The sequence below is a fragment of the Oxyura jamaicensis genome, chromosome 10, assembly GCF_011077185.1.
Source record: "Oxyura jamaicensis isolate SHBP4307 breed ruddy duck chromosome 10, BPBGC_Ojam_1.0, whole genome shotgun sequence".
Lineage (NCBI taxonomy): Eukaryota > Metazoa > Chordata > Aves > Anseriformes > Anatidae > Oxyura > Oxyura jamaicensis.
In genome coordinates this window covers 10,500,258-10,512,625 of record NC_048902.1, presented here as the reverse complement: position 1 = coordinate 10,512,625, position 12,368 = coordinate 10,500,258, and the positions used below count along the sequence as shown (strand labels likewise).

The following is a 12,368-nucleotide window of genomic DNA, read 5'->3' as shown; positions in this document are numbered from 1 at the left end:
ATAGGCATCCTAAACCACTTTGGGTGTCCCAGTTTGTACAAGAAGAGCAAACCTCCCATAGGATTAGGAGAAATCCCCCTGTACAGCTGGAAGCCAGGCATGAAACAAAAATTTCTACATTAACACCAAACATTATGGCTAGGCACCCTCTCATGCCTAGATGAGGACCTGAGGATAAGCTCGTAGCAGCATTCTAAGTAAGCAAGCTTTACTACGAGCTATTTACATACATACCAGCCCCAGGGTGATGAGAAGGGTACTGACGAGCACGGTGCTTTTCCCAATCATTGCTGTCCATCACCGTGAGACCCAATAGTCCACAGATACTTCGGCAGGTTGTGGTCGGCATCCTGCCAGTGCAGTAGGCATCAATGTTTGTGGGCACCCCCACAGAGGCAACGTTGACCTCAGTTATGTTCCTGCTTCATGGGACACAGAGCAATTTGCTCTGTTTATACCCCGGCATGTTCCCAGATGCAGAGCAGGCACCCATTGGCAGCCCTGGTCCCAGGAAGGACCCAGCAGCCCCTGATAGGGTACTGCAATTACGCACAGCACGAGAGGCCAGTGCGTGCGGTGCTGATGGCAGTTATTTTTTCCCATGCCAGATGACTTACGGCCTGGCACCATATCTGCTGAGCAAACAACATGCGTTATCACAAGGACAGAGTTCCACCTTGTTTGTGTCACAACAGCATGACAGGGCTTTCCACAGAACGTTTGTCTTAGGCTGCTTCAGTTTCACACTGGGCCAACCTAGCAGGGTTTTTAGTCCTAACACAAGCAGTCATGGTCTGTTAAGGTATCCCAAGGAAGATGTAACTTCAAGGTGTTCTGTCATGACCATGTCTCTACGTGTCTTAGACTAAGACCTCAGCAAAAAGAGGTTCTTTGTCCCTAGCCATGTGTTCAGACCCCCATCCTCTGTGCACACCCAGATGCCCTCTATATCCCCTCCTGTGGGCATGGGCCTTTCCTTTCCCCTTATACGCACTCATCTGACATTGACCTCTATGCAAGCTCTGACCACAACCTCTCCCCTGCTGATGGGCTTTTTCCCCCCCCTCCTCTGTTCCCCATCAGGTCCATTTTCATCACTGCCTTCTCCTCCATCCCCCTATATCCTCTTCCTGGGTCCTCTATGTCTTCCCCCCCCTTTTACTGTCTTTTCTGCCCTCTTGGATCCCCCTCCGTCCCCAACCAGGGGGTCTCAGGGCCCACGTTCAGTGATGCCTCCATCAGAGCCAAGGGACTCAGGCACAGCAGTGGCTGCCCACAGGAGCCACAGGCGCTTGTTAATCACCTTTTTATTTTATTCCAAGTGCTGTACAGAAATTCATCCCCATAGGTGCTCCCAGTGCCCCTGTGCAGACCGGCCTCAGCACCTGCCACACGCTGCTGCAGGGTGAGGCCGAAATAAGTTACCCGTGTTCCCTGCCAGTGCACCATGGCTCACCCAAAGTGCCCTGCACCCAAGTTGTGGTTCCTTCAAAACTCAGAAGTCCTTTTATCACGCCCTGCCCCAACTCTCGGGGCTTAGCATGGCATGGCAGCCTCCGATGGCAGTGGGGAGCACCTGTGGGGAAGCAAGGTTGAAAAATCAGGCTGTCACACCATCATGGGGGCAAACTGGTCAACCTGGACTTGTGTCCTTCAGCACAACAGGTTTGTAGACTCATGTCCAACAGGGCAGCAAGAGCCACCAGCACCATCTCCCAGGGATGTGGTCTCCCCCAACAAGGTCTCCTCTCTCCCTCCAAGAGGGAGGGTGGGCACGGGGCAGTGCTAGGTGGTACTCACTCCATCTTGGCCTCCAGGTGATGGACGGTCTGCTTGTCCAGGTAGCGGCAGAAGAGTGAGAGGAGGTTGCTGGGCAAGAAGAGTGGCTCTACCAACGAGGCCTTGGGCACTTGTGACAGCTCCCGAGCAACCAGGAACACTGTGTCTGTCCTGGAGACACCAAGGGGACAGTGAGTGCCCTGTTGGGCAGCCAATCCCAACCCTACTCACATGGCCTCATCCCCTCACCATGTCTCGAAGTCTCTGCCATGTGGCTCCAGTGGTGTCTCAGAAGATAGCAGCCCCTCACCGCGGCTCAGCAGGGAGTAGAGCAAGGTGATGCCAAACTGCAGAGAAGCACCAGGAGGAGCATCATGGCTGTCTGTCCAACCATGATGCCCCCTGCATGCTGGGGATGCCCAACATACCTGGTTCTTCAAGGCCATAGCGAGCGGAAACTCGTCGGACTCAGGTAGGGGCCTGGTAATCTCCTGCAGGACCTCGATGAGCCTGCTGAAGGTTATCCTGCCCACCACCTCATTCAAAGGGCTGTAGAGCAGGGGAAGAGACTGGGCAGGGCAGAGGGGAGAGCACGGATCTGAGACCGCTCAACCCACCATGGACACAGCCCCATCTCCACCCCACCTTCAGGGTTCCGGGATGATGCAGGGGACAATGCTGCATATCCCAGGAGTATACAGCCACAAGGTTTGCTTTAATTTCTCCTGGAGCTTTAATTCCTCCTGGAGACCTTTCTCCTCCTCCCCATAAGGGCAGAAGCAAAGCCCTGAACCTGCCCTTCACAGCAGCCTCCTCCCATGTCGACCCCACCATCTACCCAGCCTTGCTGGGACCCATCAAGATGGATGCCCACAGGGAAAGGATGCAGCCCAGTATCCCCCTGCCCCAGCTGGAGGTGCTCGCCTCATCCAATGCGTCTTTCTTCATGAGGAAGGGCAGGTGGTGGGTGATGGTCAGGAGGATCTTCTCTGCTTGCTCTGAGGCCAGGTGCGGCAGCAGCCGTGCTGTGAGCTTCTTGCCTTTCCGCACACACAGGACCTGCAGGAACTCATCCTCTGCCTCCCTGGGGACAAAGGCTCTGTTGGCACAGACTCTGAGGGACCTGAAGCCCCTCTGCCCATCTGGGTGAGGAACCAGCATCACCTCCCTCACTCCTGCATAGCTCCAGTGGAGGACAAGACTTGGATGTCGGGTCACTACAGATTATGGTGACACTTGGAGGATGAGAGCCCATCACCTATGACTGGGAACTCAGCTAGGACCAGGACATGCTGCCCACCCCCACCTCACCACAGCCCAAACTCACTCCTCACTGCTGCAGGCTCTGATTTTCAGGGCCTGGTAGATACGTCCTGCCTCCTGGGTCTTCTGCTCCTGCTCCTCTGGGGCCAGGGACACCTTCCGCTGCATCTCCTCCACCTCCAGCAGCTGCAGGAAGAGCTGGAGGAATAACGTGGGATAAGGTGGCAGCTTGGAACATCAGACATTCCCCATGGAGCTCCTTGGACCAGACCCAAGCCCCTGCTCCATCAGCACTGTGCCCCAGACTCAGGACCCTGGCCACTCACCCTCTCGATCCTGTGCAGCGCTCGAAGCCGGTGGCTCCCCGCAGCCTTCATGGGGGGAGAAAGGAAGGCACAGTTACAGCCAGCACCAGACACCGCCGCCGGCAGAGCACTGGGCCAGCTGCTCCCTGGGGATCAAAGTGACTTCAGGACAAAGACCAACCCCACATGGAAGCCACGGCCACCTCCTGCTGCCCCATCCCACCCTGCTGATGCCACCAGTGTGTCACCCAATCCAACCGTGCGCCCCATCCCATACCCAGAGCCAAAGCAACACCCACGCAGCAGCTCCTATTGCTCCTGCTAAATTGCTCCAAGACCTGGAAGCAGGCTTGGAGCCCAGTGTCCCCTCACCTACCTCCTCCACCAGGGCATGGTGCACAGCATCAATGGCTCGGCGGGGGCTGTAGCAGGTGGACACAGCAACCTGGCCCAGCGAGCCAGCAATGCGCACCACTGGAAGAGAGTGGGGGGCACAGTGAGAGTGTGCCCCGCATCCCACAGCCCACCCTGGCCACCACCACGGCCCCTCACCGGAGTTGTAGGTCTCTACTTTCTGGATGAAGGGCGTCACCAGCTTGGGGGGCTCCTGCTTGTTGCGCCCACCCAGGAGCTCCTCTTCCGCCTGCTTGCGCTCCAGCCGATGGTAGTAGGTCTGCGTGGGAGCCAGGAGGGCAGCCTGGGGCCATCTGAGCCTTTCTGCCCCCTTGCCAAGCCCGTTTCTGGATGGGGCTCAGCACCCCAAGCCCCAGCTCCCTCCAGCTCCCCAAGGTGGGAAGTCACAGCCCCAAGGAGCTGGGTGACCCAGAGGACCTATGGTAGAGGCTCACCTGGTAGTAGTAGTCATCATCTATGTTCTCACTCTGCAGCTGGATCATCTCCACCTTGACGACCCAGTCCTTTTCCTTGCAGGTCATCAGCCCAGCATAAGGGTCAGCTTTAGGGGACCACAGCTTCTTAGGGGAGACACTGTCACGGGGGAGACCACAGCCTGCCATAAGCACCCAGAACCCCCCGGGGGCACTCCCAAGACCCCCGGGACCTCCATACCTCTGCACTGTCCCGCCTTGCTGCTGCCGCTGGGTCAGGATGCGCTGGTGCTGGGGGTGCAGCTGGGTGAGGTGGCTGGGCATGCTGCAGAGGGGGACAGCGAGGGCTGAAGACACTGCAGTGGCTCCAGCGCATCCCCTGGAACATCCCCTGGTCTGTTCTCAGCACGGTGCCACAAGGGCCACCACCTCCTTTGGTTTGCAGTGGTGGACAATGATGTGCCCATCATACTCCTGTCCATCTGAGCTCACTCAGACCAAAACCCTCCTTGCCATCCCAAGCATGGCTCAGCACCCACACTTGAGCCATCCCCATGGAGCCACCAACACCCCTCCCCAGGGCCCACATTCTTCAAAGCCCCACTCGCCATCCCTCCTACCTGAAGTTGAACTGGCTGCTGGCCGAGGGGCTGAAGAAGGGAGAGGGGTCCAGAGAAGGAGACATCGGGCCAAAGTGCATGGCAAGGGGCCGCGGCGGGGTGCCAATGTTGGGCGAGAGGGGCCTGAAAGGGGTTGGAGGTGCATACCCCGTGGACTGGAAAGGAAGGAAGCAGCAGTCAGGTGGCAGGACACCCTGCTGTCACCTCCAAGGGCTCCTGGAGGGATGGCCTGGTTCTGCCAACGCCACATTTCATGCTCCCATCCCAGGTAAGGGTACCCTGGTGACATGCTGCTGCCCAGCACGCCCCAGATCCATCAGCAGTGCTCCAATGTGCCACCAAGCACAAGGTCACACCCAGTGCAGGGACATCAGGACAAACAGATTTATGAAGCCGTAGCTACACCTTCCCCATCAAGGATGGAGAAGGGCACCCAGGATGAGACCAAGATGGAAAGGCTGCTGCTCTGGGGAGGTGCTGAGCTGTGCTTGGAGGTGGCTCTTCCAGGTCATGGCACCATCTGTGGGGACAGTGGTGGCCTGCTGCATTACCTGGTTGGAAGCAAAGAGAGAAGAAGCTCTACGGGCTGGTGGGAAGGGCCGAGGGGAGCACGTGGAGCGCGGCATCAAAGGTGGCTGCTGCAGGGACAAGAAGACGTTACTGGGACCAGCTGGGCACTGGTAACGTGGTCACAGCCACAAATCCCAGCTTGATGGTGGGTTTCATAGGGGACAGAGGCATTGCAGAGCTGCCTGGAGCAGAGAGGGCAGAGGAAGGGGTGAGCAAGACACCCTGAGAGCCCGTACCTGCCGGAGGAAGCGCTGGGGGAAAGACTTGGGGGACGTCCCTCTGAAGTCAGGGCGCTTGAGCCGGGGAGAGCCCACATACCCCCTCTGCACAGGGGAGCTGAGGAAGTCAAGGGCCATGTTGGCAGCTGGAGGGGGCGTCTCCAGGACCTGCAGGATGGCTTTGTCCTGTGGGAAAAGGTGGCAGGAGATGGGAATGCAGCCCTGTCCACATGCCACAACAGGGGACACGTGGGGATACCCCTGGGACCCACCTCCAGCATGTGGTGGGGTGGGACGCTGCTGGGGCAGGAGCCCCACACCATGGGCTCCATGGCCAGCTGGAAGACAGAGAGAGATCAGCATGAGGAGGAGAGGGGCAGGGGACACTCAAACCCTGTCACCAAGGAGAGGGGAACATTTTTACCATGTCCTCTTTGCCAAATTCTGCCCAGACAGAGCCAATCCTGCTGTCCAGCACTGCTGAGTCCTGGCTCTGGGAGCAAAGAGGACAGTTAATGGCACACAGTTGGCCACAGCAGCATGGGCCTGCCCTTGTCCCTCCCAGAACCACTCCTTGCCCTCTGTAGGGCACAACTCACAGCATGTGGGTGGAGGGACAAGCAGCAGGTCCACGTCAGTATCTCTGCTTGGACACTGGGGGCTCAGCACCTGGGTCCCCCTCCCACCCCACTCAGGCATCACCTCCAATGTGGGCTTGCTCTGCACAGCTCTCATCACCGCTGGGTCTCCCAAGTCGTTGGGCTCATCCTCATGCTGTTCCTCAGCCCCCAGCTCTTCTTCATCCTCTTCTTCTTCCTCCTCAGAGCCCACCTGCTCAGACTCTGGCTCCATCCCACCTTCACCCTGCTCCTCTGATGGTGGCTGCCCCTCATCTGCTTGGGGCTCCTCCTTGGTCTCCACGAGCTCAGGGCTCCTCTCCAAAGGCACTGGGGTTTTTGCAGCATCCTCCTCATTGGAGTCGCGGTCTTGCAGGGGAAAGCAGAGTGCGTTGGGGGTAAATAAGTGCCCAGGAAAATGCCACCAGGCTCCCTACTGAGCTCTTTGCTAGGCATAAGGACACATCCCACCTGGGGAACACCTTCCTCACCCCCAGCCTCCATTCTCATCCCACCAGGTGCTGGCTGGTCAGCCCAAGTCTGGGGCTCCCCTTAACCTTACCCAACCCAAATGTCATCTCATTGTACAGGTCAAGCTCCTCATCCTCCTCGGCCATCTCCTCCAGCAGAGGCACATCTTCCACTAGCAGGTAGTCCTCAAGGATCTGGGGGTGAGAAGGCAAAAGCAGCATGGACACCACCAAAGGAGACAGCTGGGGAAGAAGAAACCCTAACCAGCCCCCATAACAGGGGCACACCCAACCCTTCCTTGCTACTAGTCCCAGGTCTCGTGGCTGCCCCGCAGCTGGAAGAGAAGAGCAGGAACAACCCCCCAGGCACCAGCACCACCAGCGAGGGTCAGCCCGGTGCCAGGGCCCTGCTCCCCAGCCCTGCCCCTCGTGGCTCCCAGGGACCAAGCCTAACCCAACACAGCCCAGCACAGAGCAAACACCCACGGAACCACGCCGGGAGCACAGCCCAGCCACCCTGACACGAGAGCACCAGCACAGCGGCTGCCAGCAAAGAGCGCCGTGAAGAACCCTAGCGGTCTCCACGCGCCACCATTAGGCTTCAGAGTGAACACCCCGCTGCAGCGAGAGGGACAGCGGAGGGAAGGCGGCCCCGAGCAGAGCCGTGCCGGGGCGGAGCGGGACGGGGCAGGGCGGGCACTCACAACCGGCTCGCCGCCCTCCGCCATGCCGCGGCACCGCCCGCCCCCGCCTCCCTCTACGGGGCCGCGCTGGCCCCGCCGCCGCCTTTTACCGGCCGCCGGCACCGCTCATGCGCGGCGCGGCGCCCCGCCCCCTCGGCCAGGCCACGCCCCCCTCGGTGCCCCTCGGGGCGGGGCGGGGCTGCGGGGCTCCCGTGAGGGCGGTGGAAACGAAAGCGAAAGCGAAAGCCACGCACTGCGCACGCGCGCCGTGCCGCCGGGCGGTTTCTCCAACCTGTGCGCTGCCCATTTACCCGGATACTGGTGACGCGGCGGAGCGGCCGCCTCGCCATTGGCCGCGCGTCGCGGCGGTGATAAATACGAGCGGGAGCGCGGGCGGAGCCATTCGTCGAGAAGAACGGAGCGGCGTGGATCGGGTGGTGGAGAGATGGGGTTGGCCGCCAAAGCAGCGATCGTGGCTCTGGTGGCGCTGATGGCGCTGCTCGGCCTGGGGCAGGCCAAGGGTGAGTGCCTGGTGCTGAGAGGGGCGCGGTAGCGGCGGTGACGGGGCCGCCCCTGGGGCTTTGCTGTCCCCGGTGGCCCCGGCGCTCAGCTCTGCCTCGCCCCCCGCAGCGGCGCCCAGGGTGCAGGTGTACTCCCGGTACCCCGTCACTGTGGGCTCCGAGAACGTCCTCAACTGCTACGTGGAGGGCTTCCACCCCCCCAAGATCGACATCACCCTGCTGAAGAACGGGGAGCCCATGAAGAACGTCAAGTATACCGACATGTCCTTCAGCGACGACTGGACCTTCCACCGCCTGGTGTACGCCACCTTCACGCCCACCAAGAGCGACATCTACACCTGCAGGGTGGACCACGAGGCCTTCACGGAGCCCCAGTCCTTCAGATGGGGTATGGTTTCCTCTCCGCGTGTCACTGTTGGTTCGCATCCAGGAGCCAAGCCTCGCTGATTTCTATCTCAGCCTCCCTAGAAACAGGGTGCTGTGGTGGGGTGTGTTTTGAAGGCTTTGTTCTAGACATACGTGAGCACTAGCAAAAGTAACTTGGTTTCAGACAAAGCCTGAAAAGACTACACGCCAAACCCGTGTGAGAGTTAGTTCGCAGCAGATCAGAAAGGTTTGCTTTGGCATTGCCAAAGGTTCTGTAGGTAGTTGGTCCCTGGCTTCCTGGCCTGCCTATGCCATGCCTGACATCTGTTAATAGAGCTCTCTGGGTGATGCAATGATTTTTGGCTTTAATCTAGTGGTAAAGACTGACACTTACTGTTTAGATCATGCTTACTGAAATTCCTGTCTTCCAAGCCCAGACTGTTGGTGCTCCTCTTAATGCTGATGGCAGCATGTGAGCATGAAGTTCTGGTCTGAGGGCTGCTGGGCATCTCCTGAGGCAAACCAGGATCTTTCCAGCTCTTGGTTGTTGGGTGAAGCCTTCTAAGAGTAAAGCGTGGTGCTTGGGGTGAACATAAGGATACAACAGTGGGGAGTGATTTTTGGTGACCCTGTCTGTGGTTGGTGGCAACGAGCACTAAACCAAGCAAGGGCCCCTCTCTGAGGCTGTTCCCCACAAGGGTGGGCCCTATAGTGACTGGATAGAGGGACTGCTGTTTGCTCCGAAGCCTAATGCTCTGTCTTTCTTTCTTGTAGATCCAGAGTACTAAGATGCGCCAGGGATAATCACGGTGAGTTAGACTCATATTCTGTGTGCCGGTGGTAAAGGGAACGTGGACTGCTCTCTGTGAAGGGAAGTATGTAGGTTGCAGAGTTGAGGAACAAAAGGAGTGACCACAAAAACCCCTCGTGTTGCCACTGAATGGGGGCAGAGCTGTTTGGAAGCTCTTGCTACTTACTAAATGTGGTTAATCCTGCACTGGCCATAGGGTGTTATTTTGGTAACTGGTGATGTGCGAGGCACAGATCGGTGTAAACAGCTAGCTTAACTCTTGATAGAGAAAACTGAAGATGTGTAGCTGAAAGAGCTGCGGTGCCAGCTGAAACTGAAACTCCTCTGTTGAGTACTCCAGCTGAGGCTGGATAATTATTGACATTGTGCAGGATAAGCCTTTGCCAGGCCTTACAGGAATTACCCCCCCTCCCTCCTGTTGGTTCAGAAAATGTTAACAAATGCTTATAGACTGAGACTGACTCATGAGTCACATGGACTTTGGAAAAACCCTTGGGCATTGCTTCTTAAGATGTAGAAGGATCAGAGTCCTTTCCTTGCCACTGTCTAGTGCTTTCCCTGGTTTTCTAGTTTTCCCTAAAGGTCTCCAACAAAGGCTTGGGAGGGGCATTGGACTTGAGGGACAGGAGAAAACTGAGGTGAGGTCACCAGCTTTCTGGGATGGGGAACAGGATATACTCTTAATTAGCAGCAGAAATGTGTGTGGTACTGAGGCATGGGGAAAGGCTCAGGAAATTCACCCAGAGTGGAAAACAGTTGGATTGGAAGAATATTTAGAAGAGGCGCCACAAGCGGTTAGATATTTTCTTGTAGCTGCTGCTTGGGACATGTTGCTGAGGTAAATGGGCCTGTGATTCGACGCAGTACAGACAGTTCTGGGTTACAGAGCTCAGAAAAGTGATATGGTGCCTCTGCCACCCTCCTGGGGATGGAAACCCAGCCCCAGAGCTGAGCCTGGGGTGTGCTGTGCCGCAGTGGTTGTGGTGGGATGTCTGCATGAAGGTCGCTGATGGTGAGGGATGCTAAGCTTGGTTGGGCTGGGACTGTAAGGCAGGGACAGTCCTGACTTTGGAGTCTGGGGGTAAGGATTTGCAGAGCTGGGTTAGAGGAGGCGAGAGCAGGATAAAGCAAGGATGTCTGTGCAGACAGTGTTTAGGGTGCAGAGCACTGATCGTCTTAACAGGGGATTGCTTGTTGAAGTCTGAACCCCCAGGGCAGAAGGGATTGAAAGTGGTTTCTGCAGTGCTCAGCGGTGGGTCTGTGTGCCTGCAGCTGGGACTCTGCAGTCAGAATTCCCTTGTAGAAAGCTCTTCCTAAAAAATTACAATTGAAGCTATACAGAGTGACTGATGTTAGTCTTCTTTCTCCCATGCAGGTCTGAAGAATTTTGCCGTGCAAGCTGAATTTAAGCTTTTGTCCTTTCTGCAGATGATGTAAAAGAGCAATTGTCTTCATCATGAAATTCCTTCTCTTTACAATGCTAGGGGTCGCCTATGGTTAACAGTGGTTGTCTGAACTCGCTGTATTATGTTCCTGGCCTTCTTCACCATGAAATTAAAATGCTGAGGAATTGAGAGGAAAAGTGGGCTGAGGGAGGGAGGGAGGGAGAGAGGGCTTGTGGCAGATGTTCTGCAAGCGCAGTCATGCTGTGCTGTTGAACCACCCTGACCTGGTGGTTAGGATGGAGGTGCAAAGTGAGCTGACCTGGTGGGAAGGAGGGGGGAATTCTGAAAACTTGGCTGTGTACCAGGAGATTTGTAATGCAAATTCACACCTTCAAAACGTGTGCATAACTATCCCCCCCCCCAATAATATAATTAAAAAAAACAACCTCTAACATCTGCTCTCCATAAACATGTCTGACTGTAGCGACAATTGGTTGGTTTTGTAGAATCATTGCTAAAGAACTATTGTTACAGCTTATCATTAAAATATCCTTCACCCCAAACTAGTATGCTAACTAAGCTTTTCTGAGCACATAGGTGTAAGTGGCTGCGTTACCCATTAGAAAATTGTAGCTCTTTAGTGGTCTGAAGTGTACCTAATTTTTATCTAAATACAATCAGAAAATTCAAAAGGAGTCTGTCTTTCTGAAGTGTATTTGTCTTTAAAGTATTTCTCCAGAGTCCTGTACCAGCCTGAACCAATTTTTTGGACTCTGCTGGGTCGTGGGTTGATCCAGAGTATGGTGGAGCTGCATTTGGCTTCACTTTTTTCCCCCCACAGAGAAGGTGCAGGCACACTTCTCGTTTGGAGGGGAGCCACTTAGTCCCTCAAAGGGGAAAAAAATAACGAACAAACAAAGGACATCTGGCTAATGCTTTTCAGGGCACATGATGTCAAAGTTGGACTGAAGGGAAGCAGGATGTATCAGCTAGTTTCACTTCCTTTTTTTTTTTTTTTTTTTTTTAATTCTGCAAGGGGCTAGCTACAGCACATGGCCTAATGGGGGCTGTTCTGTCACACCTCAAGCTCAACAAGAATTTGGTGGCATTACCCCAAAATGGTGATACTGCAGGAGCTACGCTGCACAGCTGGGCAGCCTGATTTAATTTTATGAAGCAGCTGTTGTGATTCCTTGGTCCTGCTAGATCAAGGAGGATCTGATTAGCGCAGAGCTCATACCTGAACAAGGATTCCTGGCTACCTGGTGTGTGTGGTTTATTGCACTTGCTCTCACGAATAAATATTCACTGAGGCTTGCGTATGCCAAGGCATCACATACTCAAGGTTTACCTGATCTTGGCTTACTTCACAGCCTTTTATGTTATATTTGCACTTTCCATTATGAACATGGAGAAGAGAACCTGCCATATGCAAACCTCTGGCTTTCTGCTTTGCTTGTTTTGCTTAGACATATTGTTTACTACAAGGGGCATGCTCTCCTAACCTCGAATTAGAAGCAGTCAGGAAATGCTAGGTGCTCTGGGAATTTCTATCCAGCCGGAAAGGTGTGCTGGTGGGGCACTGGTCTTACCCGAGGTCGCTGTCCATCTCCTTCCAGACACTTTGTTCAACCCAACAGTCTCTCAGGTGGAGGTAGATGGAGACCTTGGGGTCTCCAATGGGGTGTTGGTGGTGGGTTATATGTTCCCTATCCAGGAAAATCCTGTGTGAGTACAAAGATGGGTTCAGGACTGGGGGGCGGTGGGGGCGGTCTGAGGCGCTGTGTTCTGCAGGAGCAAGGGGAACCCTCAGGAGCATTCAAACCAGGATGTCATGCCTGGGTGGCCATGCAAAACACGTCACCCAACCTGGGACAGCAGAGCTCACCCAAGCCACTACAGAGCTCAGCTTGCAAAGCCAGCCGTGCTCTGA

At 55.9% G+C, this 12,368-nt stretch overlaps 2 protein-coding genes across 4 annotated transcripts; one reads left to right on the top strand and one right to left on the bottom strand.

Annotated features, from left to right (window-relative positions):
- Positions 1–1,060: 1,060 nt before the first annotated feature.
- PATL2 (PAT1 homolog 2) lies at positions 1,061–7,446 on the bottom strand. Of its 3 annotated transcripts, none has more exons than XM_035335320.1 (19): positions 7,374–7,446; positions 6,762–6,864; positions 6,285–6,568; positions 6,007–6,075; positions 5,855–5,920; positions 5,601–5,768; positions 5,346–5,432; positions 4,795–4,949; positions 4,416–4,499; positions 4,196–4,334; positions 3,900–4,020; positions 3,724–3,821; positions 3,369–3,413; positions 3,107–3,240; positions 2,704–2,863; positions 2,208–2,348; positions 2,029–2,126; positions 1,801–1,950; positions 1,061–1,576 (listed from the first exon to the last, which is right to left on the bottom strand). In XM_035335320.1, exons 1-19 carry the CDS (start codon positions 7,395–7,397, stop codon positions 1,537–1,539), a joined length of 2,166 nt encoding a protein of 721 aa, XP_035191211.1. In that variant the 5' UTR covers positions 7,398–7,446; the 3' UTR covers positions 1,061–1,536. The 3 variants fall into 3 exon arrangements, with proteins under 3 accessions (XP_035191211.1, XP_035191212.1, XP_035191213.1); XM_035335321.1 differs by lacking the exon at positions 7,374–7,446 and adding an exon at positions 7,090–7,119; XM_035335322.1 differs by lacking the exon at positions 5,346–5,432.
- Positions 7,447–7,766: 320 nt separating this feature from the next.
- Positions 7,767–11,130, top strand: B2M (beta-2-microglobulin). The gene is made up of 4 exons (XM_035336102.1): positions 7,767–7,873; positions 7,983–8,261; positions 9,014–9,048; positions 10,426–11,130. The coding sequence occupies exons 1-3, from the start codon at positions 7,798–7,800 to the stop codon at positions 9,025–9,027; spliced, it is 369 nt and encodes a 122-aa protein (XP_035191993.1). The 5' UTR covers positions 7,767–7,797; the 3' UTR covers positions 9,028–9,048; positions 10,426–11,130.
- Positions 11,131–12,368: the final 1,238 nt, after the last annotated feature.